The following is a 22745-nucleotide window of genomic DNA, read 5'->3' on the forward strand; positions in this document are numbered from 1 at the left end:
ATAACGATTTAAGGTTGATGAAAAATTTTCACTGTTTTTCTTTTTTCTTCCTTTCTTCGGTCTTCCTGGTTGGCGCTTATATTTTGGAGGCAAAATCACATCTTCTAACACCTTCGGTAGTACATGTCAATCTCGTTTATCGGGCATTGAACACAGTGGCATTTCATAAGTCTTCACAAGTGTCTCCTTCTTGTAGCAATCATAACAGTATGACTTCATTTTCTTTACATGTTTGCTTTTCAAAAAAGCAATAGCGTGCATGCATGGTATCTCATCAAGCTGAAATCTACCGCAATTGCATGTTCCATTATCCAACCGAACAATGTATTTTCTTCCTTCTTCATACACTCTGTATATGTAGTTAGTTGATTCCCTAATTTGAAAATATTATTTCATAAAGAGTTATGTTAATCAATATATTATATGAATCATAAATATTACAGATAATTAAATATAATGAACTAGATTTCAAGTGGAGGCATATTTGTGCAGATGTATCAAAGTGATACATATGAGTTCGAGATGTATCACTATGATACATCTGTTATCAGATAGTTGAAAAGGTCTGCAAATCAACTTACATAAGTATAATAAATATTAAATAACTTACCATCATACCCGATGACTTTGCCTTGTTCAGTTGAAGAATTTGTTGAAACCTACCTCCCAATGAGTTTTTAGCAAGAAAGCTAGACCAGTCTCTATTTTTGCGGCTCCACATATCAAATAAGATTCTGACCTGTTTAAGAAAATCTAAAATTGGTAATTCATGTACCTCAACAAGACGAGAGTTGATATATTCTGCAATGTTGGAAGTCATCATCCTCCCCCTATTTATTGGAGCATGAACTCGTGACCACTTTTCAAATCCAGCATTTTTCAGATATACCTTTACTCTATTGTCAATCTTTCCCACTTTCCACATAAAGTCATCAAAATCATCCAATTTGTACGTTTTAGCCATGGCGAAAAACTCCCTGGTCAGCTTGTCCTTACTCTTTCTATAATTCGTGCAATAGACCACACTAACCGCCTTGATTATGCTTTCATGTCTATCAGAGACAACACACATATTATCGCGCTCATCGAAAGCACACTTAAAATGCTGGAAAAACCACGTCCAGGATGAATCATTCTCAGAATCTACAACCCCTTACACAAGGGGCAATATATGTCCTGATATATAACATCAACCATTTACTATGTAAAATTTATATAACAATTACCGATATCTGTAAGAAAAATATAAAAGAATCACTACGTACAATACCCGCTCCATAAAGTGTGCTAGCTGAAATGAATGTTTTCTTATATGGTCCACTCATGTGACTACCGTCTACTACCACAACAAGCCTACAATAACCATATCCCCTAATAAAAGAATGCAGTGCTACGAATAAATACATGAATCAATTATCCGAAGACTTATGCATCCTTATATTTGAATTTGGATAAACAGAATTTAACATGTATACGTAGGTAGGCATTTTCTTATATCCGTCAGCTGGTCGCCCTCTCAATATCCTTAAAGCACGTTCTTTAGCACAACACGCATTCATGTAATCTATGTTCAAAGCAAGTTCCCTTTTAATATCTTCAATAATGTCACTTGGGGTGATTATTCTTTTGTGATTCACCAACTTTGGAGCTGTTATTCCCTCTAAAAAAGCAATTGTTACATGTTGTTGCTCAAAAACTCTACCCATTATGGGACAAGTGTGTTCATCGTTGAACGTACGTACTATGAATGTATCAGTACTAAGCTTATAGGATGCCTTGAATAACCAACAACATTCCGGAGATTTGCACAGCAAGACATAACTGAAATAAATGCCAAAAAATATATCACCAATATAAAGTTACGTTAATCGATTTTTATATGAATCAGCAAATACCATATGAATCACCAGTTATATCAAAATTTGAGCCATTTAACATGTGAATAACCAGTTATATGCATCACCAATATGAATAACCAGTTATAAGAATCAGTTATATGAAACACCATTTATATGCATCACCAATATAAATCACAAGTTATATTCATCACATATATGAATCACCAGTTATATAAATCAGTTATATGAATCACCAATTATATGAAACACCATTTATATGCATCACGAATGTGAATCACCAATTACATGAACCAGTTATTTGAATCACCAATTATATGAAACACCGGTTATATGCATTACTAATATGAATAACCAGTTATATGAATCACCGGATATATGAATCACCAATTAATCACGAGTTTCGTTAACATATGAATCCTTAGATGGAATGAATCATTAGTTAATCACCAATTATATGAATCATCAATTAACTATTATGCAAATGTATCACTACAAATTCCGAATGTATCAAATTGCGAAATAAATCAGAAATTATCGTTAAAAAATTAAAATCAATCCTTTGCTTGTTAGATCTCTCAGCTTTGAACTTGAACCTGTGCTTGATTGCATAGTTACGCATTACCAAGACAAGTGTAGCTTTGTTTTTATACTTTTAGTTCACCTTTACAACACTGTTGTAGCAATCACTTATTAGTTCTTCACCACCCATATTCACAACTGGCAGGGATTCAACGTTACCAATTACAACTACTGCAAGTTCAGACGGCTCAACAAAATCATAACACTCAATTGTCATATCATCCGCGTCAAAATCATCATGGTCAGTTACGATATCACTCGTTGTAATACACAATGGATACTTCCCGAATATAGTTTCAGCTTTTAAAATCTGAAAAAAAGTTTCACAACCATATCATTATGAATCTCCAATGCTGATAAATTGTCCTGAACAACGTATTTGACATGAATTCTTTTCAGAGATACGTTAATTTTCAATTGAATTGATATGACGTCCATTAAATCGTGGTACGATATTTTTTCATGAATTACAATACCATTGACTCGATAGTTATCGTACCTTATTTTTGAAACTCATTTTTCGGAATGACGCAACAACACTGTCACGAGTTCCATTGAAAATAATCAGAAATTTTAGAAAGACGATCGATTTTTTCCCCAAAATTCAAAAAAATTGACCTTATAATCCGGTATGCTTTAAAAAATATTGGTTTGCTTCAATTTTGAGCTCTTGTTGAATGTAATTGCGTTTTTAGCGCTTGTAACAGTTTTGTCGTGATTTGCATTGTTGAAATCAGAGAAAATCCGTTACTTCCTTAAATAAAGAACTAATCTATTTCATATGTATTACTTTTTTTATATGTATCACCACTTAATATATGTATCACCATTTCAAAAATTCGAGATAAGATGTAATTAGCAAAATAATCGAGATTTTATGTAATATCACTTAAAGATTCAGGGATTTATGTAAGTTACCCTTTTAAAAAAATTAAAAAGTTTTTAAAAATTATGCTCCAATTAACTTAATCAGAATTTAAATGAAGCTTCAACCTTAGTTGGTCAAAGTTATCATCATTTTTAATTTAACGACTTTTTTGTCACTTCCCACCTAATTTTCTCAAGTTATTAATTTTTTTTTTAACACTTCTCCACCATGACAAAGTATGAGCCATGTGACCTGACATTTAGATGAGGTGTATATCACGTGGCATGCCACCACAACATCAAATATTTTTCTTTCTTCATTTTAATTTTTGCTTTAAATTTTATTTACTTAGTTATTTAATTTATCAAATTTTTAAAACAAATAAAATATGTAAGTATTTAACACACACGAATAAAGACTAATAACTATCACTAGTAGTAAAATATTCATGGCAGTGTTAACTGTTCTTAGCATTTTGCAAACCTTAACCCCCATTTCGACACCTCTTCGTCGGACTTTTCAAAATCCACCACCTTTTCCAACACCTCAATTTTTAAATTTGCCGCTTTTGCTCTTTACATTTCGATATGTGGAACATCCTTTCCTTCGGCCGCCTTTGGTGGTGGTTCTCTTCTGTTGGTGAAGAGAGATATCAACATTTATTAACAATTACAGTTATTTTATTTTAAATAAATAAAATATGTGAGTATTTAAATTATCATTTTTTAAAAATAATTAATAAAATTTGAAGCAAAAAATTTAAAAGGAAAAGGGAAAAAAAAATGTTGAGGTGGCATATCTCGTGGCATCCATCTGATGACACGGGGCTTTCACTTTGCCATGGTGGAGAACTGTTAAAAAAAAAAATATTCTTGATAACTTTGCTAATGATAGGGTATATTTTATCCTATAATATAACAACGGGAATGTATTTGATCCAATAATATAAAGAGAGATAAATTTAATCAGCTTATCAAAGTAGAGAGGCATTTTTAATCCTCTTCCCTTTATTTGTCAATCTGATTAAAAATCTAGCAATATTTTAGTTGTTGTGATAATTTTGTGTCTTAACCATGCTTTAGAGGGTATTTTAATTAAATCTATACTAACTCTATTAAAAGGACAGGTTTCATAAAGCTAAAAAGATGCTAATGGATGAATCTTTGTCTGAAGTGAATTCAGGATTCGAAGATGATAGCACCACGAGAGGCGGATGCCGAATGCGTGTTTGTCGAAGCAGTGTTGCCCACATACTGCTTCCGTGCTTCGCCATATCTTAATAAATATAAACTAAACTAGAATCATAACATAATTCATTTTGTGGTTTGTTGGACTTGAACTAAGTATACTTTCACGAAGTAAACAGGTGTACGGACAACCCCAAATTTTACACGTGAATTCGCTTGCTTTTACTAATTAAAAACTTAAAACTTGAATTTGAAGACCAGAGCAGCTTATATTCATTCTTTAAACACATGAACAATATTTGAGCTATATAAACGCGCACATACGGACAATAACAACAAACAGATATTGTTTGCAGCCTCATAAATTACCTTAATTTCTCGTTCGAAAAACTCTGCAGATTTTTATGCCAAAGCCTTGAAAATTCTAGCCTGTGGTAGTGGATTAGTGCAATAACTACATGAGCATGGCCAGAAAATAGTTGAACTGTTGAACGCAATGCCTCTCCATGACCATGAGATAAACTAACAAATATATATACATGGATCTATGTTTTAAAAAATCTTATCTATAGCCAGAATTATGCCAACTATAATCACCGAGTTCTTCCCATTTTCTTTAATTGTATTTTCTTTCCCTTTTTCACTCACTAGTAAAGAAGCAAAATGTTACCAGTTAATTATCTCATTGCTTTTTTGCAACTATAATTAAGCATGCAATTTAATTTCCCATAATTTATAATTCAAATAATAATAAATCTCATTTTGTCCCTTCTCTTATTTAGCTAAATACTAAACTCTAAAACCTGGGACAATAGATGTATGAAAAATATCGTGAGGTCCTACATTGAACGAGCTAGCTGTAGAGACAGTAGGAGTCTTTTATCCTGCTGGTGGACAGAAATCTGGCGAGCTTAGGTGTCCAATGGGAAGGCATCGTATTCATATTGTAAGTTCACAAGATAGAGTGCAATCCTTGTAACCACACATGGGCGGACAACATTGGTTGGGTCCCCCTTGTAAAAATCTTGGAAAAGTTGATGGATTTAAGACTGCCAAGTGTGAGTGAAGAGTAATCTTGATACCCAATGAGATCATAGATATAGATATCACTAGATAAGGACCCTTTTCCTCTTACTTGCTATATATTCTGAAACCCAGCTGACTTCAGTTTCATCACAGCCAAATTCAACAATATTTCATACCATCAAACACTCACTTTTCTCTTGATAAGCCATGGCAGCTTCTACAATGGCTCTTTCTTCCCCTTCTTTTGCTGGACAGGCAGTGAAACTCTCACCCTCTGCCTCAGAAATCTCTGGAAATGGAAGGATCTCCATGAGAAAGGCTGCCTCCAAACCTGCCTCATCTGGCAGCCCATGGTATGGCCCAGACCGTGTTAAGTATTTGGGCCCATTCTCCGGTGAGGCCCCAAGCTACTTGACCGGTGAATTCCCTGGTGACTACGGGTGGGACACTGCTGGACTTTCAGCAGACCCAGAAACCTTTGCCAAGAACCGTGAACTCGAGGTGATCCACTGCAGATGGGCTATGCTTGGTGCTCTTGGATGTGTTTTCCCTGAGCTCTTGGCCCGTAATGGTGTCAAGTTTGGTGAGGCTGTGTGGTTCAAGGCTGGATCTCAGATCTTCAGCGAGGGTGGACTTGACTACTTGGGCAACCCAAGTTTGGTCCATGCACAGAGCATCTTGGCCATCTGGGCTTGCCAAGTTGTCTTGATGGGAGCCGTTGAGGGATACCGTATTGCTGGTGGGCCTCTTGGCGAGGTTGTCGACCCACTCTATCCCGGTGGCAGCTTTGACCCATTAGGTCTTGCTGATGATCCAGAGGCATTTGCTGAGCTCAAGGTAAAGGAGATTAAGAACGGTAGACTTGCTATGTTCTCTATGTTTGGATTCTTTGTCCAAGCCATTGTTACTGGAAAGGGTCCATTGGAGAACCTTGCTGACCACCTTGCAGACCCAGTTAACAACAACGCCTGGGCCTACGCCACAAACTTTGTCCCTGGAAAATGAAAACCTTAAAACATTCTTTTGTAAAGCTGTTGTGTGCTACCAGACAATATAATGAAATTTTGGTTGTGTTTGAATGACTGTTCTGTAATGAGTTCCATTTTCCATAGTCCACACCCATGATGCAAGCACTAACAAAATTATACGAAAAAAGAAAAAGAAAAAAAGGTACCCCTGCACATGTGAGTAACTAGACGAACTGTAAATCTATTTTGAAAGCTTAAGTTTGAATTTACAGCTAGAGCAGCTTATTGAATGTCTTTATAATCCATAAAGGATCCCCACGTACGTAAAAAAGTTCACTACACTGTCTATATTCTAGCTTTAAGCAGTACGAAAAGTATTTACAACATATTTGGGCCAAAAGAATACATTGTACTAACAAGTAATAACATAAAGTTTTTACACAAATTTACAAAACTGAGTTGCTCATTTTCGTACGGAAAAGCTTCGCAGATGGTATGCCAATTCTGCGTTTCACCTTTGATCCGATGTTGAACATGCATTATACTGACTATGAAATCACAATGTTCAGTCAAGTGGGTGCTCGCTTTGTTATCCTCGAATGGATGTCATTCCCTCACAATGACGGCATATAGGCAAGCAGCTAACTAGAATACTAGATCAATGAATTAACAAATTGTGATCAAAATGAGGTCAACTACGACTTGCAGTTCTTGCTCTCAACACAGCCTTCTCGTAAAGTTCCTCATATTGCGATGCTGATGAATCCCAACTAAAATCTATGCTCATGTCCTTCTGAACAAGCTCTTTCCAAGTGTCGGCATTGTTCTTGTAATAGTTAAATGCACGTTCCAAGGCGGCGTTGAATCCCTGGTCATGGAATAGTGCAACATCAAACTTTGTATGCATCATTTAAAAATAATGCCAGGTGCTGGATATAAAGAACAATGCTTGATGCAGATTCCGAACAGTAATAATTTGCTAAAAGACTGCAAAACTGAACCAGAATTGTGACTTGGATAACTTTTTACTAATGTATAGGCTCTTAGCTATTAAATTTCGGATACCTGTTCATCAGCAGTCACAAATGTAAATCCATTTCTAAACTGAACTGGGATTGTGTCATCATCAACATCAAAAACGCTGCAAACACATTTGAATGATCAATAAATAAATATGAAACAGGATAACCATGACTGCTGACTAATAAAGAAGTCCTGCTGTTCCGCATTGACGAACCTATCATTCAAGCCCCCTGTTTTCCTAGCTATTGGTATTGACCCATATCGCATCGCTATCATCTGCACAAATGAAATGCAGATGAACACTAGAACCTAAAAATATCGAGTTATTCTACAGGTTCTTGATTTAATAGAAATCGTTCCAGCAATTGTGGAATGACCTGAGTAAGGCCGCAAGGCTCAAAGATGGAAGGGATGATAAGCATGTCAGATGCTGCATAAATCAAATGGGAAAGAGCCTCATCATACTTCAATACCAACCGAGCATGTTCATGATTTTGGAAATGGTTTCCAATGTCTTCAAACTCCCTCTGCACCAACATTGATGCATGAGTTGACAAAGCTCCAAACATTATACTAGGAAGCGCTAGGGGTAGAGCAAACAGTGGAGAAGTGGAGTCCACAGCAAAGTGCAGACAAGTTCACATGAATGGTTTGATAAGAAATAGACATGGAAAAAAAAGAGAAGATATAACATGTTAAAGTTCAGCCAAAAATATCTGACAGCGAAGCATTATATTTCCATCATATATGGTTTTATTATTTTCCCATGATTAACAATGGAAGGAGAAGCCACTATAGGAAAATCTAAGAAAACACAAGCATCTTCATCTTAGGGGCCATAAGAATTAAAATCAAGCTTCAATTAGTATAAGTTTAAGTACCAATATAAAGAATGCCTCTAACCTTAAAGAAACTTAAAGAAACCACCACCCCTAAACCTTAGCATAAGACACCATATCTCAAAGAAAGGACAAGCCAACCTTTTACAAGGAATATAACTCCGACTGATACCAATTCATTCTTGAATCATCAGAAAAAGGTGCTATGGGGTTTCCAAGTTTCGGATGTCTCTGTAAAGGATGGATTTCTGAGTTGAGTAGCACAGAAACAAAAAGCCTGAACTACTAGACTGAAAGATTCGGTTACTGAATTGTTCATTCTCATGTACCCCCAACTAGAAGATCCAACATATAAAATTGAAAACCCAACAAAGGTGTGAAGAATTCGTAATGACAAAACTGGAATGTAGAACCTTCCTTTTCTTCTTCCGTATTTCTCATTTTATTGATAAACAAATTTAGAAGCTTGAGCTAAAGAGGCTTATCTGTGTGCAAAAATCAGCTAAATATATCACTTTGATATCATCATTAAGACAATATATGATAGTATTTTCATATAGCATACGGGAAGGAAATCATTACCTGAATATGTGGCACTGGGCTAGAACCAAGAAGAACAAATTGACCTCCCAACTCCAAAGTCCTATATATGGCATGTCTAATAAGATGTACACCCTTTTGAGGAACCAGTCTTGTTATGCAACCAACCTGTTACCAAGCAATCTTAGGTTAAAATATGCAAGTGATATGGAAGTCTTTATCCAAAAGGAAAAAATAAGCACAGCAACTTATAATGGAATGTCAATTAGTATATCCACCCAACTGATGCTTTTCTTAAATCATTGGCTATTAATCCTCCGATATCGTGTTTGAAATTTTTTTTGGTAGCATTGTGAATGTTTGAAAATTTTAACATACCGTACGCCATGTCTTTTTTGGTGTCTCTACTTTTCAACTTCGGTTATAAGCAGTGAGTACATTTACATCAGAATTTGTAATATAAGAATGTGGATGCCAAGAAAGGTCAATTGGTACAATAAAATGAGTAGTGACAACATAACATTGTCATAATGTCATCCATATATTATTAAAGATAGAATAATAGCAGTGGGCTGATTGATCCAACCTAAAACATCAGAACTGTCATAACTCATGACGTTCCAACATTTTCGATTTAGACTAGATTCAAAAGAATATTATCTGAAATGAAATGTTTCTCGAGTTAACTTTGATAAGATATATCCCATGTTAACTAACGGAGTGGACAAGATTACCTTGAGAGAAGGATAATAAACTATGCAAGATACAATGAAACTAAATGAGACACACATGGATACAAATGATTAGGAAGACCCACCAGCATGCTTTGCAACTCTAGAGAATTCATAGTCAGATTTTAAGGTTAGGCTCAGGATTTCCAGCTAAATTTAGTCATAGAACTTAATCTTGACTCTCTTTACAATCTTGTTCATGGACTCAGTTAGTAATATACAGAGTCATCACTTGGTGCATTTCTTTTTCTTTTTCTTTTTTCTACAGAAAATTCACACTAGTGGGATCTTCTGAAACCAATGGTAGTTTCAGCAGTACTCGCCTCTGTAAAACATTTTTTGCCACCAAATCCAAACTTGGAGTCCCTGAATTCCATTGGAATGCAAAGAGTTATGCTATAGCTAGTAATTGCTCCCTCTGTTCCCATTTTATGTGACACACCTTCCTTTTTAGTTTTTCCGGAAAAGGATGACAAACTCTTTTTGGAAACTATTTAATCTTAGAATCACATTTTACCCGAAATGACATGACTTGTTGGGACCCACTTGACGTAAAATAAAAGGACATGTGGAACTCTCTCCATTACAGATTTAAAAGGGTAATATTGACACTTCCGCATATATTTGAACTACAGGTCAAAAGTCTTCTTTGTTTGTTAAAACTCAGTTTAGTCAAATACCTTCACATAAAATGAGAAAGAGGAAGTAATAATTTTTGTATTGAATCTCATAAAAGGTTAGTCATAAGCTAACTAAAGCATTGTGCTGTTATGGAAGTGTAATACTGACATCATAATCATAGCTTAATAGTATAAACAAAGGAAATTCTTACCAATGGTTGTCTAAAGTCAGAAGAAGAGAGCCCTAGAAGTCTTCTTAAAGCTTCTTTATTTTCTATTTTTCCATCTATGTCACTGGCACTGTATTGGACTTTAAGAAAATTATCAGAAGCAGGATTCCAAGCATCAGTATCAATTCCATTCAGAATTCCAGCAAACTTCTTAGAATGGGAGTTAATTGTTGCATGAAGTCCTTTTCCTCCCTGTACGTCACCAATGAAAATTGACTCTGAGGCAGAAATTCATCACGCAAGGTGTAAAGGGTTGTCTAAACATGATATCAGGTTGTCAAAGAAACCTTTTTCCTCACCTAGTAGGAGGGGATTATTTACTTGAAACATGCATAAGTAATTAATATCATCTACAGACTTAACGATCATCATGTACCAGATGAAACTAAGTAAGAACTCAAATGAAAGCGCACTCAATTTTTGAAGAGAACTTAATCCTTTTGCCAAACCACCTTTGGACTTCTCAAATCTCGAATAAGCTTTATCAGGTGTACCACCAATAAGTTCAAGGTCTTCTAAAGTTTCTGCCAAAAGTAGTATGCATACCATCTTGAAAATATATTGACCATATGGCTAACCATAAATCGTTGATGAAGACCCAAAGACATGATCATTGGACCTTCTACAAAATCAAGGATGTCTCTCACCACTTGTTTATAGAAGACGTTAGATTTCATACCAATCCTTGAAGTCAACAGGGGGATATTCAGCATCTTTAAGACCAGAAAGAAAGACAAGGAAAAGAATATTGAAGAAGGAAAGAGATATATTTCTCGACTCTTTGGCAACAATAGAAGTTTTTATTTATTTATGAAGATGGCAACAGGTCATCTCAGGCCTGCAGAAACTATAGTTCAAAGGTCTCATTTAAGTTGCATTTCAAACAAAACCTATCGTGGCCCACTAGAGAAACCAATTACTTAAGTATAAGATTAAGAAAAATGACTGGATACTGCATGAAAACAGATGTGAGAGAAGGTGCTTAGGGAAGTGAAATTAATACCTGAGCAGAGCGAACCTCTTGAGAATAAGTTGGTGAAACTGTGGTAACAATGTTAGAAAACACAATTGCACCCTGGAACAAGAAAGAACCACATCGACAACGTATTAAAAAAGTCGACACAAAAATAGAGGAGCAACTAATATGATAACTTATCAACAGATATCTTGATACCTTAACGGGATTTATTCTATCATTTGCTGAATTGTCCTGCATCCTATCTGGTCTGTTCAAGTGATAAGCATCAAGACCACAAGATGTTAATTCTGATGCTGGCGCAGTCCCTTGATACTCAAAATTATGGCATGTAAAACACATCCTGGCTGAGTTCAATCCTTTTGGCACATATATTTCCCAATAAAGTGGTGCCTTCATGAAATAATAGAATCCTGAATGTACGGAAAAAAAGGATCTAAAAGGTAAAGAGAAGTCGCAATCAATCTTACAACAAAAGCTGTTTGCCAATCATGGCAGTGAATTATATCTGGTCTCTTTTCAGCCTGAAGTAGTAGTTCAAGTGCCACCCTGCTAAAGAATGAAAATCGTTTGAAATCATCGTGCTCCCCATAAAGTTTTTCTCTCCCGAAAAATTTACCAGGATGCTGAGGCTCAATAAAATAAACCGGAAGGCCTGAAATCAAAGACATATGATATAGCCAAACCTAAAGGCAAAAGGAGTAACAAAGAAATGGATCCTTGTGGACCGTAAATACTCGACCTTCAACAGTGCCCGTCCAGATCTTATTTTTGTATAACCGACCATCAAAGTATGACTCAACCACCACATCTAAGACCTGGAAAAGCATAACCATTTACGTGATCTGAAATTATAACACAAACTGGCTATTAAGGTGATGATGGAAATGTCAACTTTTAAGCATACCTTCATGTCCTTAATTGACTCGTACTGCATACAATCATATTTAGGAAGAACAATTTCCACAAGGTGACCTTTCTTCTGCAGAGCCTTGCCAAGACCTGTCACCACATCCCCTAAACCACCTACCTATGAGACAATTAAGAAATACCTTTTAGATATATTGAAACATTTCAAACGCCTCCAATACAGTTGTTGCCTAATTTTTAAGTATATAATTACATAGTTGTTGCTTAATTTACCAAAACATTGTTCTTGAGAGCAATAATCATTTTTAGCTAGAATAGTTTGTAGGGATTGCTTACTAAATATATTAGTATCTTTCAACAGAACATGCAACTTGCAGAGGGCATAACGGACTAACAAAGAACAAATAAAGGAAAGACACAACATCCCAACAGTAGAAATACTGGCTCCGTGACCAGCGATCATTTGCAGCCTACTTTGCTATATTTGTACCAAACAAAGTTTTTTTTTTTTTTTGAGAAAAGGTAAGTATACACTTTACCAAACAAACATTAGCACCAACCACCAGGAAACTTCAAAATGCACAGATGAAGGGAAGATAACTTTTTAATAGACTAGGTGCATATGTGCAGTGGCGGATCAAGGAGGGAAATCAAACCTTGGACATTGGGTGCATTTTGAATGCCTTGGACCGCTGAGCTAACCTTTTGCATGTCGTTTAGGGGATTCAAAATTTATATATGTACATAAACACAGAAAATCTATCTTATATATAAAGGGTAATCCTTCCCCTATATCTGCCCCTGCATATGTGATTCTGGTCTAACCTAGAGTTATATGGACTTACGCTAAAGATGATTTATAACCAACTCATGTTAATTGCCTTCATATTTAAATCTAGGTACTATTATTGAATTACTTTTATTAACTTCTCCTTTCTCCCTTTGTACATCGATGTAAGGAGAGAACAACTCCTAAATACAGAACATACAATTCAATAATGCATTCTGAAGAGCATATTACACAAATAAATACAGGTTAAGGTTGTGTTTGGTATGGAGGAAAACATTTTCCAGAAAAAAATGTTTTCCTATTTCATCATGTTCGCTTGGTTAAAAATTCTAGAAAATATTTTCTTTAGGAAAACAAGCTTGTTGGAAATAAGGAAAATGACTTCCTTAATGAAAGTAGAGAAAACAAGTGGCATTGTCTCCTCCTATCCCACCCCCCAAACCCCTAACAACCCCCTACCCTCTCCATCCCACTCCCCTCCCTCACCCCCACCACAACATCCATCACCCTACCCCTACCCATCCTTATAATTTTGTATTAGATTTATACAAATGTTTTTAGGATAACATTTTTTACTTGCATACCGAACACAGGAAATTAAATAAAAAAACCACTTGTTTTCTTAGAAAATATTCTGCATGGATAACATTTTCCTCCGTAGAGAAAGTTTCATCATCTTCATCTAATAGAGGGGACTGCAATTCACAGAGGTGAGCATTATACCTTTGCAACTGGCGCCATCTCGGCTGCAATATGGATGATATGCAGTCCTGGACTATTGGTTCACCAGAAAAGAAACTGCAAGTTATATCCTTAAACTAGGAATATCCGGTTACGAATTTTTGAAACCAGACATACCGTGTTGGTGATGAAGTAAATCTAAGAAATGCCGCCATAATTTCACGATCATTCTTTTCCTTGCATGACATATATGCATCACAGATACGTCCATCTCTCTTCCAGACCAGTTCTCTTAACAACTTTGCATCATCCTTTGAGATTTTCTTTTCCATAAACCAACCTTCGATCATCAACAACAACCGACTCCAAAATTCCCAAGGCATATCGTTTACAACTTCATCTAGAAATTTTTTTTTGGATTCCTTTTTCAAATTATCAAGTGTATCTTGAAACTCCTTGACAGAATCCTGATACAGCTGGACATAAGATTGTATCTCTTCATCAGACCTCTGAAGGCGTTCATCAAGAAGTTTTATCTTTTGCTGCATTTGTTCATTATACTGCTGTAACTTTTCAGACGAAAGCTTATAGATGCTAGCCTCTTCAAGAGACTCTTCAAGCTTGTCAACCTTTTTCCGCAGCTCTTGGTTTTGCTGTAGCACTGATATTGCTTGATCTGCTTGTTTGGTTGCCTTAGCTAGCAACAATTGTAAGTGTTCCACTTTTTCATACAAATTTTTGCACTCCAATTTCAAGGCAGAGAGCTCTGAAACATCTTCCTGAGATGCAACCAGTTTAGATTCCAACTCACTTAAAGAAGATTCAAGAACTGATCGTTCTTTCTCTAGCATTAAGATGTAGTCATCTGTTTCCTTGACTAAACTAAGCTCTGACTTCATCGCTTGAAGATCTTGCTTTAATAATATATTTTCTTTCCTTAACGAATCAAGTTCCTCACTCAGTGAATTAACAGAATCACTATGTGAAAGAGGAATTGAATTATTCACATGAAGCACATTTTCCTCATCACCTCTGCTGTTAGACAATTCATTTTTCAGCTTTTCCAATTGGTCTTCTAGAAGTTCCACGTGTATTTTTTCTTGGGCAGCAACTCTGAGCCGTGCATCAGTTTCTGCCAGCTTCATTTCTAAAATGTTGATCTCCCCATGCAAATCCTCTTTCTCTCCAAGAACTTTTTGAAGATCTTCTAATGCATGGACACGAGCTTCATTGAGTAGATGAATATCTACAGATATTATTCAGAAGGTAACGAAGTTACACAATGATCTTTCGATTTTGATGAAATCCACACAAATTTCCCAAGGAGAAAACCATAAAATAGCAAAATTAAGTGAACTTAAAGAGTGAAAACCACAATGTCTTACTCGTTTCCGCATTTCTTATCATGTCAATCAAATCCTGAAGATGAACGCTTGAAGGTTGTCCCTCCTCATTTGAGTCGACAGACTGTCTCAATTACGAGGTATTCAATTTATGATCCCAAGTAATTTGCACCATTAGGATAAATTGAACAAAAGATAAAATTGCTAAAGACATTACTAATTAAAGAGTAGATGTGAAACAAGAATCTTTTTAATTTCTTTATTAGCAAGGAACAAAACAACAAAGACCATTTGGTGGAGCTTATTTCTGAGGATGTATGACATGCATCAAACCTCTGTTGATGCTTACTTTTCGCTCCTAACACAGCAATAAACTGGATGTTATTTGATGCTCTAAGTTGTTAGGTTCATAAACACTGATGATAGATCAAGTTCCATACTTATGTAAATGGTATCATAGATATTATGGGTCCATAGAAACTGCAAGGGACTATTGGTAGATTACAAAAGAGAAGAAGCAAAGGGAGGTCAAAGATAGTTACTCGCCTGCATACTCACCTCGAAGGCGCATTCAGCTTTATTTGGTTTACTTTTGGCAATTCTATTAATATTAGTTAAACCATTAGCACTCCGTTTTTCTTACAGTATTAGTAGGTGTACAGAAACTATAACTCTAGTGCATATGAAGCCATGTATGTTGATATTAAATATGAAAACATTAGGAACTATGTTTTTCTAATGCAAGCACTCACTGGCACATATTTCATACTTCATAATATAGAGTATGATCCATCAAAAAACCACAAGGTACAACAATTTAGTTCAAATGATGACAGGCACTTAGTTATTTGTCAATGGCCAAAATAAGGGTATGTCTCCTCAAGGCACTCTTTGATGCATTCCTGAGATTTTCAGATAACTTTTATAGGGTTCAGGATTTGTGAAAATCTCCACTTGGGGAATTCAATGAAAGGGGAAATTTGGATGACACACCTGAAAACCCTTATTCAACATACATACCAGTACATATATCTCATATTCCAATATTTCAAAGAACATACCACATAACTAATCTCATCTGAACTTTCGGTTTCTGACAAAGTGTCAACATTTTCTTTGATTGAACTTTCCTGATCTGAACTTTCTAGGCTTTGTTTGGACGTATTTTCAGTATTGGATTCTACATCATCACTTGACTGAAAATCAACATTTGGTGGCCGTTCAGTATTTATCTTCTTGGTCTGTTGTCTCTTGTTCTGCAAACTGGAAATTTCAAAGCATAGTCAATTAATGCAGCAGGAGATAGAAAAGAACATTGATTTTGTGTTTCTAACTATGTTGATCTACTCGACATCTAGAAATACATTTTTCACCAAGCCATTTAAGTAGAGTTCCAGAGTACATAATAAATTGCAGCTTATTCAATCACAAATGTTCTCCATCCGCCAGTGAACTTCCCAGATATGAGCAAATTAATATCCATAAAAGACGATGTAACATAAATATATACTCCATGGAACATAGTTCTAAGCTGTAGCCATGACGTATAGGTCTTTGTTCAATATTTCAGGAGATAAACTAGAGAAAAAATCTCGAATACTCAAATCCTTGGCCTGCTCTATTCAGCACTACAATGATTCCGTGCCCAATCAAGGGAAATTAAACAGAGCATAATGCACAACAAAGTAATAGTCCATGTAATTTTCCAAATAATAATATGAGAATGGACATGTATCGCATTAACCAGAAGTTAATCACTTATAACACATTTTAACGGAAACTCTGCTCAACATACAGAGCCTCAATGACAAATCCATCTCATTGATAATATCCAGATACTCATTTGAAACAATATATAACAATTCAAAAACTCAAATGACTTCTCCACAAGTGCAAATACTCCATTCACAGAACCAACTCGTGCTAACAGAAACTAAAGCAAATGATTCTCGGTAACTCAAATCTACTCCACTGCTCATCCCAAAAGGATTTCAAATAAACCCTAAACCTAATCTAAAACCGAAAAAAAAACTAGAAGCATTTTCCAATTTTCACAACACAAAATATCAGAAAACAGTAAACCAACTCCAACGAAAGCAACTGACTCTCCATTAATCAAAAACTCCAATACCTAATTAAACAACTCAATTTTTTTTTATTTCAAAATTAACTACAATCAGCAAGTTTTTCACATATCAACCTCAAATCACTCAACGAACCAGCTCAAGTATTCCGAAATGCAATCAACTGATCCGTATCAAAATCTACACTCGTTGAACTGAAGTACCTGAAGTTGCGGCGCTGGCGCATTTTGCCTACTCAACTACTCATCCCGAAAGGATTTCAAATAAACTCCTAAACCTAATTTAAAAACCGAAAAAGGAAGGGAAAAACAAACTAGAAGCATTTTCGACAACACAAAATCTCAGAAAAACAATAAACCAACTCCAACGAAAGCAACTGACTCTCCATTAATCAAAAACTCCAATACCTAATTAAACAACTCAATTTTTTCAACAAATAACAACAATCAGTATTTTTTTTCACATATAAACCTCAAATCACTCAACGAAACCAGCTCAAGTATTTCCGAAATGCAATCAACTGATCCTTATCAAAATCTACACTAGTCCGAAATGAAGTACCTGAAATTGCGGCGCTGGCGCATTTTGCCTGAAGGTGGAAGCAAGCGTTGAGATGGCCGTGGATAGAATCGAACATTTACTTGTCTACAAAAAACCGCTCCTCCTACTCCTCCATTTCCACACCATTTTTGCGTCGGTAAGCAGTTGGAGATCTTCATCTCCATCAATGGAGTACAAAAACTCTCAGATGAAAGAAGGGAGAGAGAGGGAGAGAGAGAGAGAGAAGAGAGAAAGGAATAACCGTTTCTTAGAATTAACGACTACTGAAAAGTGTGAACTATTTGGGGGCACATATATGATATATCTTCTTTCTTTATTTTTTTATTAATCTGAAAAAAGTGCACATATCTTCAGACTCGGTGGCGAAAAAGAGAGGAAATATCTGGACTATGGGAAAGAAACGATTCACTGCGTTACGGTCTAGGATAACAATTTGTCCCTCCAAATTGAAAGGTGCTTGGATTGAAAGATTAGGTACCGTATTTCATTGATGGTGTTAGCTAAATTAGGATAGATTTCATATTGTAATTATGTGATTATTCTGAATCAAACAATTCATCAAGCTAGTTTAATCAGAATAATAAAAGAGATATAATTCGGGTTCTATTTATCTTATTCAAATCAGAATTTGTACTCCATTATCTATATAAGATATATAATTGCATAATTAAGATGCAACTTTTTTCTTAATTTCATATTTCATTGTGATACAATAATAATGTGAAATAAACTTGAATTTACATGGGGATCGTGAAGTTGTAGTTAGAGGCTCACGGGGTGTTTGCTTAAAAGAAATGGAAATAATATGGTGTAGGTCCGGAGGATAAGCTATTTCCATTGCATTATCCAATTAGGAAGTGTATTTGGATAAGTGGGGCCGAACCCCAAGAGATGACACATGGACCATGGTCTTGACGTAGTAGTCCCTCGTTCTAGTTCATTTTGATTGCTCAATATTTTAAAAATAAATTTTTATTTTACTTTGTTATTTTTAAAGAAAAAATGGTTTTCCCATATTTTATGTTAATATTAATTATTTATTCCTTAAATTATGTCTTAAGTTCTAAAATTAATATTTAATATAATTACTATGATAAAATATTTATATTAATTATTATTATTTTTTAAAAAAAATATAACGCACAAATATTTTTTTATTTATTTAAAAGCTTTCAAGAAATATTATTATTCACTCCATTATTTATCATGATATTGATACAAGCATTATACTCGATATGGGGGCCTCCCATGTATCATTCTTTGCGGCCTCTAATGCAAATATGCAATCCAGTAAAAAGAGAAGAATCAAGTTCGTTTATATAAAAAAACACTCCGTGTTTCAATAAATTACGTAAATAAACAATAAGGAAACAAAAATTTCTAAGGAAACTCTACCTAATATATTCGATACCTTTTTGCTGTTTTGGAACTTCACGTTATATCATAGCATGACTATATAGGGTCTACAGATCAAACTGTCAAGTCAAATCAAATCGAAGAACCAAATCAAATCGAGAAAAAAAGATCGACTTATGATTTGATTTGAAAAAAAAAACCGACCATTCTTGATTTGGTTTGGTGTTAACCCCAAAAAAGTCAAACCGACATAATATATATATATATATATATATATATATATGTATGTATGTATGTATATATATATGCATATATATAATTTAACTTTTTATACATAAAATATTAATTATAATCTACTTCTTAAATACTTTTTCAATTAGTTTTATTAATTTTCAATATTTAGAAAGTAGGTGTGTGTATATATATGTGTGTGTGTATATATACATATATTAAGTTGTAATATTTGTTCATTAATTGTCAATAAAATGATCCAAAATCCAATATAAACTTAAAACCTAAATTTTTCACTCTTCGTCTTACTTTTTAGTTTCAAGAGAGCTTTTCGCTCCTCAATTTTTCATAATTGAGTTTTTTCATTAGCACATGAGTGAAAACATACTTGATCTAGTCTTCAATCACAATATAATTGTAAAAAATAAAGATTGTAAAAAAAAACGAGAAAATCCGAAAAAAACGAAAGAACCGACTAAAACCTAAACCGAAAAAACCGATTTTATGTTGGTTTGATTTGGTTTATAATTTTAATCAGCCGACATAGTTGATTTGATTTTTATTCAATACAAAATCAAAGCAACTCGACCCCTATGTATACCCCTATGACTATATATTAATCAGTTAGAAATTAAAGTATATTAATTAAAAAATTTTGACTAAAGGAGTTGCAACAAGGTCTTGACTTTTGATTTGTAAAGTTGATTCTTCATACATAATGAGAAATACACCACTTTATGCATGCAACTAGTCTGGCAAGACACCATATGAAGATACTTTTCAATGAATTTCTTCACTTTAATCACCACTTTGAAGGGGAAAAACATGAACTCACTTGTTTTTGGGAAAAAACGGAAAAGGTCACACTTTTCTCAATTAATCTATTTATTGTTTGTATCTGGTATATAGTGTTGATTCAAAGTATTTGACTGATAATTCTTCAAGGAAATTAAGGCAAAAGTTAATTCTTCAATAATGGGAACTCGTGTTAACATATGATATTTAGAAAAAGAAAATAATAGCAATAAGCAATATCCTTTTAATAGAAATACTTAAAAAGTAAAAGGGGCGCGGAGCTAGAGCTTCACCTATGGAGTCAACAGAGTCAATGTATTTGAGCTTAAGAATCCACTATAGGAATATATTACTCATGCAACACTTATTAAAATTTAGAACCCGTAAACTCAAGCTCCTAAATCCGACTCTAGATCAATGAAGAATTTTCTTTGCACGTCAACCACTTTCAATACCAAAATCTTCAGATGTTCCATTACAATTTTTCAAAACCCTAGCTTTGTTCTTTTGCTCATCAAGGTACTGCTGATAAGCATATGATGAGAATCCCCAAATAGACAAAACAATTGAAACTGCCTTCACTCCTCTCATCTTGTCATTAAAGATAATCACTGACATAATCGGGATTACCGGTGCACCCAAAGCAGCAATCACATTTGCAAATACAGCAGATACCTTCATAATCAACCCAAGTATACTATAAGTATAAAGCTGCCAACACACACTAATCCAAAATAATATCATAACATATGACAACTCCCCAAGCTCGAAATTATGCATCTCTGAATTCAAATTCCTCCACTCTTTACTCACGAATAAACCAATCAAAATTAGACACGTCGCGACAAACGACTGACAAATAATAACGTCCATGATTTCTCTCAACGTCTTCTTTTTTAGTACTTTCTTTAACATGAGATTTGTAGTGGAAAATAGTAATCCGAAACCAGCTGCAGCAGTTAGCGTGCATACAAATCCAACTGCATAATGGTGCTTAGACGATGATGTTTTGCTTGAAGATTCATCGTTTTGTAAAGCTAGGAGAACAGAGGAAATGGTGATGAGGACGATAGAATTCGCGATGAGAGGCGTAAGTTTTACTAGTCTCATGCAGAGAGAGAACAAGACGTTGAAGACTAACTGACTTGAGGAGATAAGAGAAACAGTTGAGGCTGGGAGATACAAAAGTCCAGTTGAAAACAAACTGCACCCTCCTCCAACTAGAAAGCCAAGAAATATATAGATTACTAACTTGGCCATTATAGAAGGAGGCTTTGAGTCATCACAAATACTATTTCCCTCTTCTAATGTAGGTTTTTTTTTATCAGGCCAAAGGATCATAGGAATTAGGAGAATGGGAAAACCAACAGTTTCAGTAAGTGAAATCAACCAGCTACTGTGACCACCTTTTTGGTAATACAACTTTGCAAGTATTGTTGCAACTGTCTGGCTAGCCAGGACAACGAAGGCGTGGACGCCTACTTCGAGCCATTTCTGGTACTTATAAACAACCTTTGGAGTCGTCAATGGTTCAGTTATAACAATTAGTGTATCCATCGTCGTCGTTTCTGGATCAGTTTCTTGATCTTGGTCTGTGAATAAGCAAAATGATCTGAGTAAGGACGCAAAGAAAAATGCACATAGCACTTATAGCGTATTTTCAAATTTATATAGTACGTTTTAGAGTACTTTAAGTTCTATATATGCTTTGATGGTGTAAAAAACATGTCACATATACAATTGTGTCCTTTTCAAAATAGTTGCAAGTAAATTTCATTTATTCAATAAGCATTGCCCCCAGTATGTGACTTATATATTTTCTTTAGCAATTTTAATTATATACACTAACTAAAGGTGTAAAATAGCTTCTTCACAAGCACACTAGTTATAAGTAATTATATAACATGAAAACCTTTAAATTTTGAACTGAAGGGAAGATTAATTTTTGAACTGAAGAATAATGTGTGAGCAATCTTACTAATGATCTCCAGCTCCTTTTCTCCAAGACTTCCCATAGCCAAACTATATTTTGTTTAATTTTCTTTCTCTCTATATAGATTTGAAGAAAAGTTTGAATGAACCTAATGTTAGTATTCTGATGGCTTTAAATTGCATGTGAAGTTTGAGGTGGGTTGTAGCAGAGGGGTGGGGTGGGGGTGGACAAAACCAAGCAGGAAAAAAGAATAAGTAGGCATTTTCATTTGACCATGAAAATTATGGAAAAAAAAAAAATTGCACTTGTAGTTAGAGTTGTGTTTGTTTGATCATACCTTTTTTGGAATTTATTTTTAGATTTATTGAAAGACCAAAAATGAAACAGTGAGATGAAAAGAAAGTAAAAACTAGTTGAGAGTTATTTTTACTTTTTCAAATACAACTTCAAGTTGTATTTGGAATTCTTAAGGTCAAACATTATTTTTAATTTGAAATAAAATGAAATAATTTTTGAAAAAAATAAATATTTCTCATGGACAAACGGGGCCTAAATCCCGTGGTCAATTTATTTGTTTGGTTTTCACTTGACACGAAATCTTTTTTAAAAAATTTAATTAATTTTGTGATGTTTCTAAATTAAAGATATGTCGAAT

General features: G+C 34.7%; 3 protein-coding genes across 3 annotated transcripts; 1 reads left to right on the plus strand and 2 right to left on the minus strand.

The window, feature by feature from the left end:
* Nucleotides 1-5231: 5231 nt before the first annotated feature.
* On the plus strand, nt 5232-6598 carry LOC107855767 (chlorophyll a-b binding protein 1B, chloroplastic). Its single transcript, XM_016700767.2, has one exon. It carries the CDS (start codon nt 5727-5729, stop codon nt 6522-6524), a length of 798 nt encoding a protein of 265 aa, XP_016556253.1. The 5' UTR covers nt 5232-5726; the 3' UTR covers nt 6525-6598.
* A 110-nt stretch (nt 6599-6708) lies between these two features.
* Nucleotides 6709-18318, minus strand: LOC107855766 (probable starch synthase 4, chloroplastic/amyloplastic). The gene is made up of 16 exons (XM_016700766.2): nt 17776-18318; nt 16192-16393; nt 15173-15254; nt 13965-15033; nt 13830-13881; nt 12354-12476; nt 12189-12264; nt 11917-12101; nt 11645-11839; nt 11474-11545; nt 10453-10662; nt 8932-9057; nt 7888-8037; nt 7725-7786; nt 7553-7628; nt 6709-7355 (listed from the first exon to the last, which is right to left on the minus strand). Exons 1-16 carry the CDS (start codon nt 17937-17939, stop codon nt 7179-7181), a joined length of 3021 nt encoding a protein of 1006 aa, XP_016556252.1. The 5' UTR covers nt 17940-18318; the 3' UTR covers nt 6709-7178.
* A 1993-nt stretch (nt 18319-20311) lies between these two features.
* LOC107855790 (purine permease 21) lies at nt 20312-22302 on the minus strand. The gene is made up of 2 exons (XM_016700791.2): nt 22136-22302; nt 20312-21749 (listed from the first exon to the last, which is right to left on the minus strand). The coding sequence occupies exons 1-2, from the start codon at nt 22170-22172 to the stop codon at nt 20596-20598; spliced, it is 1191 nt and encodes a 396-aa protein (XP_016556277.2). The 5' UTR covers nt 22173-22302; the 3' UTR covers nt 20312-20595.
* Between the last annotated feature and the right edge of the window lie 443 nt (nt 22303-22745).

Source organism: Capsicum annuum, chromosome 2 (assembly GCF_002878395.1).
Source record: "Capsicum annuum cultivar UCD-10X-F1 chromosome 2, UCD10Xv1.1, whole genome shotgun sequence".
Classification (NCBI taxonomy): domain Eukaryota; kingdom Viridiplantae; phylum Streptophyta; class Magnoliopsida; order Solanales; family Solanaceae; genus Capsicum; species Capsicum annuum.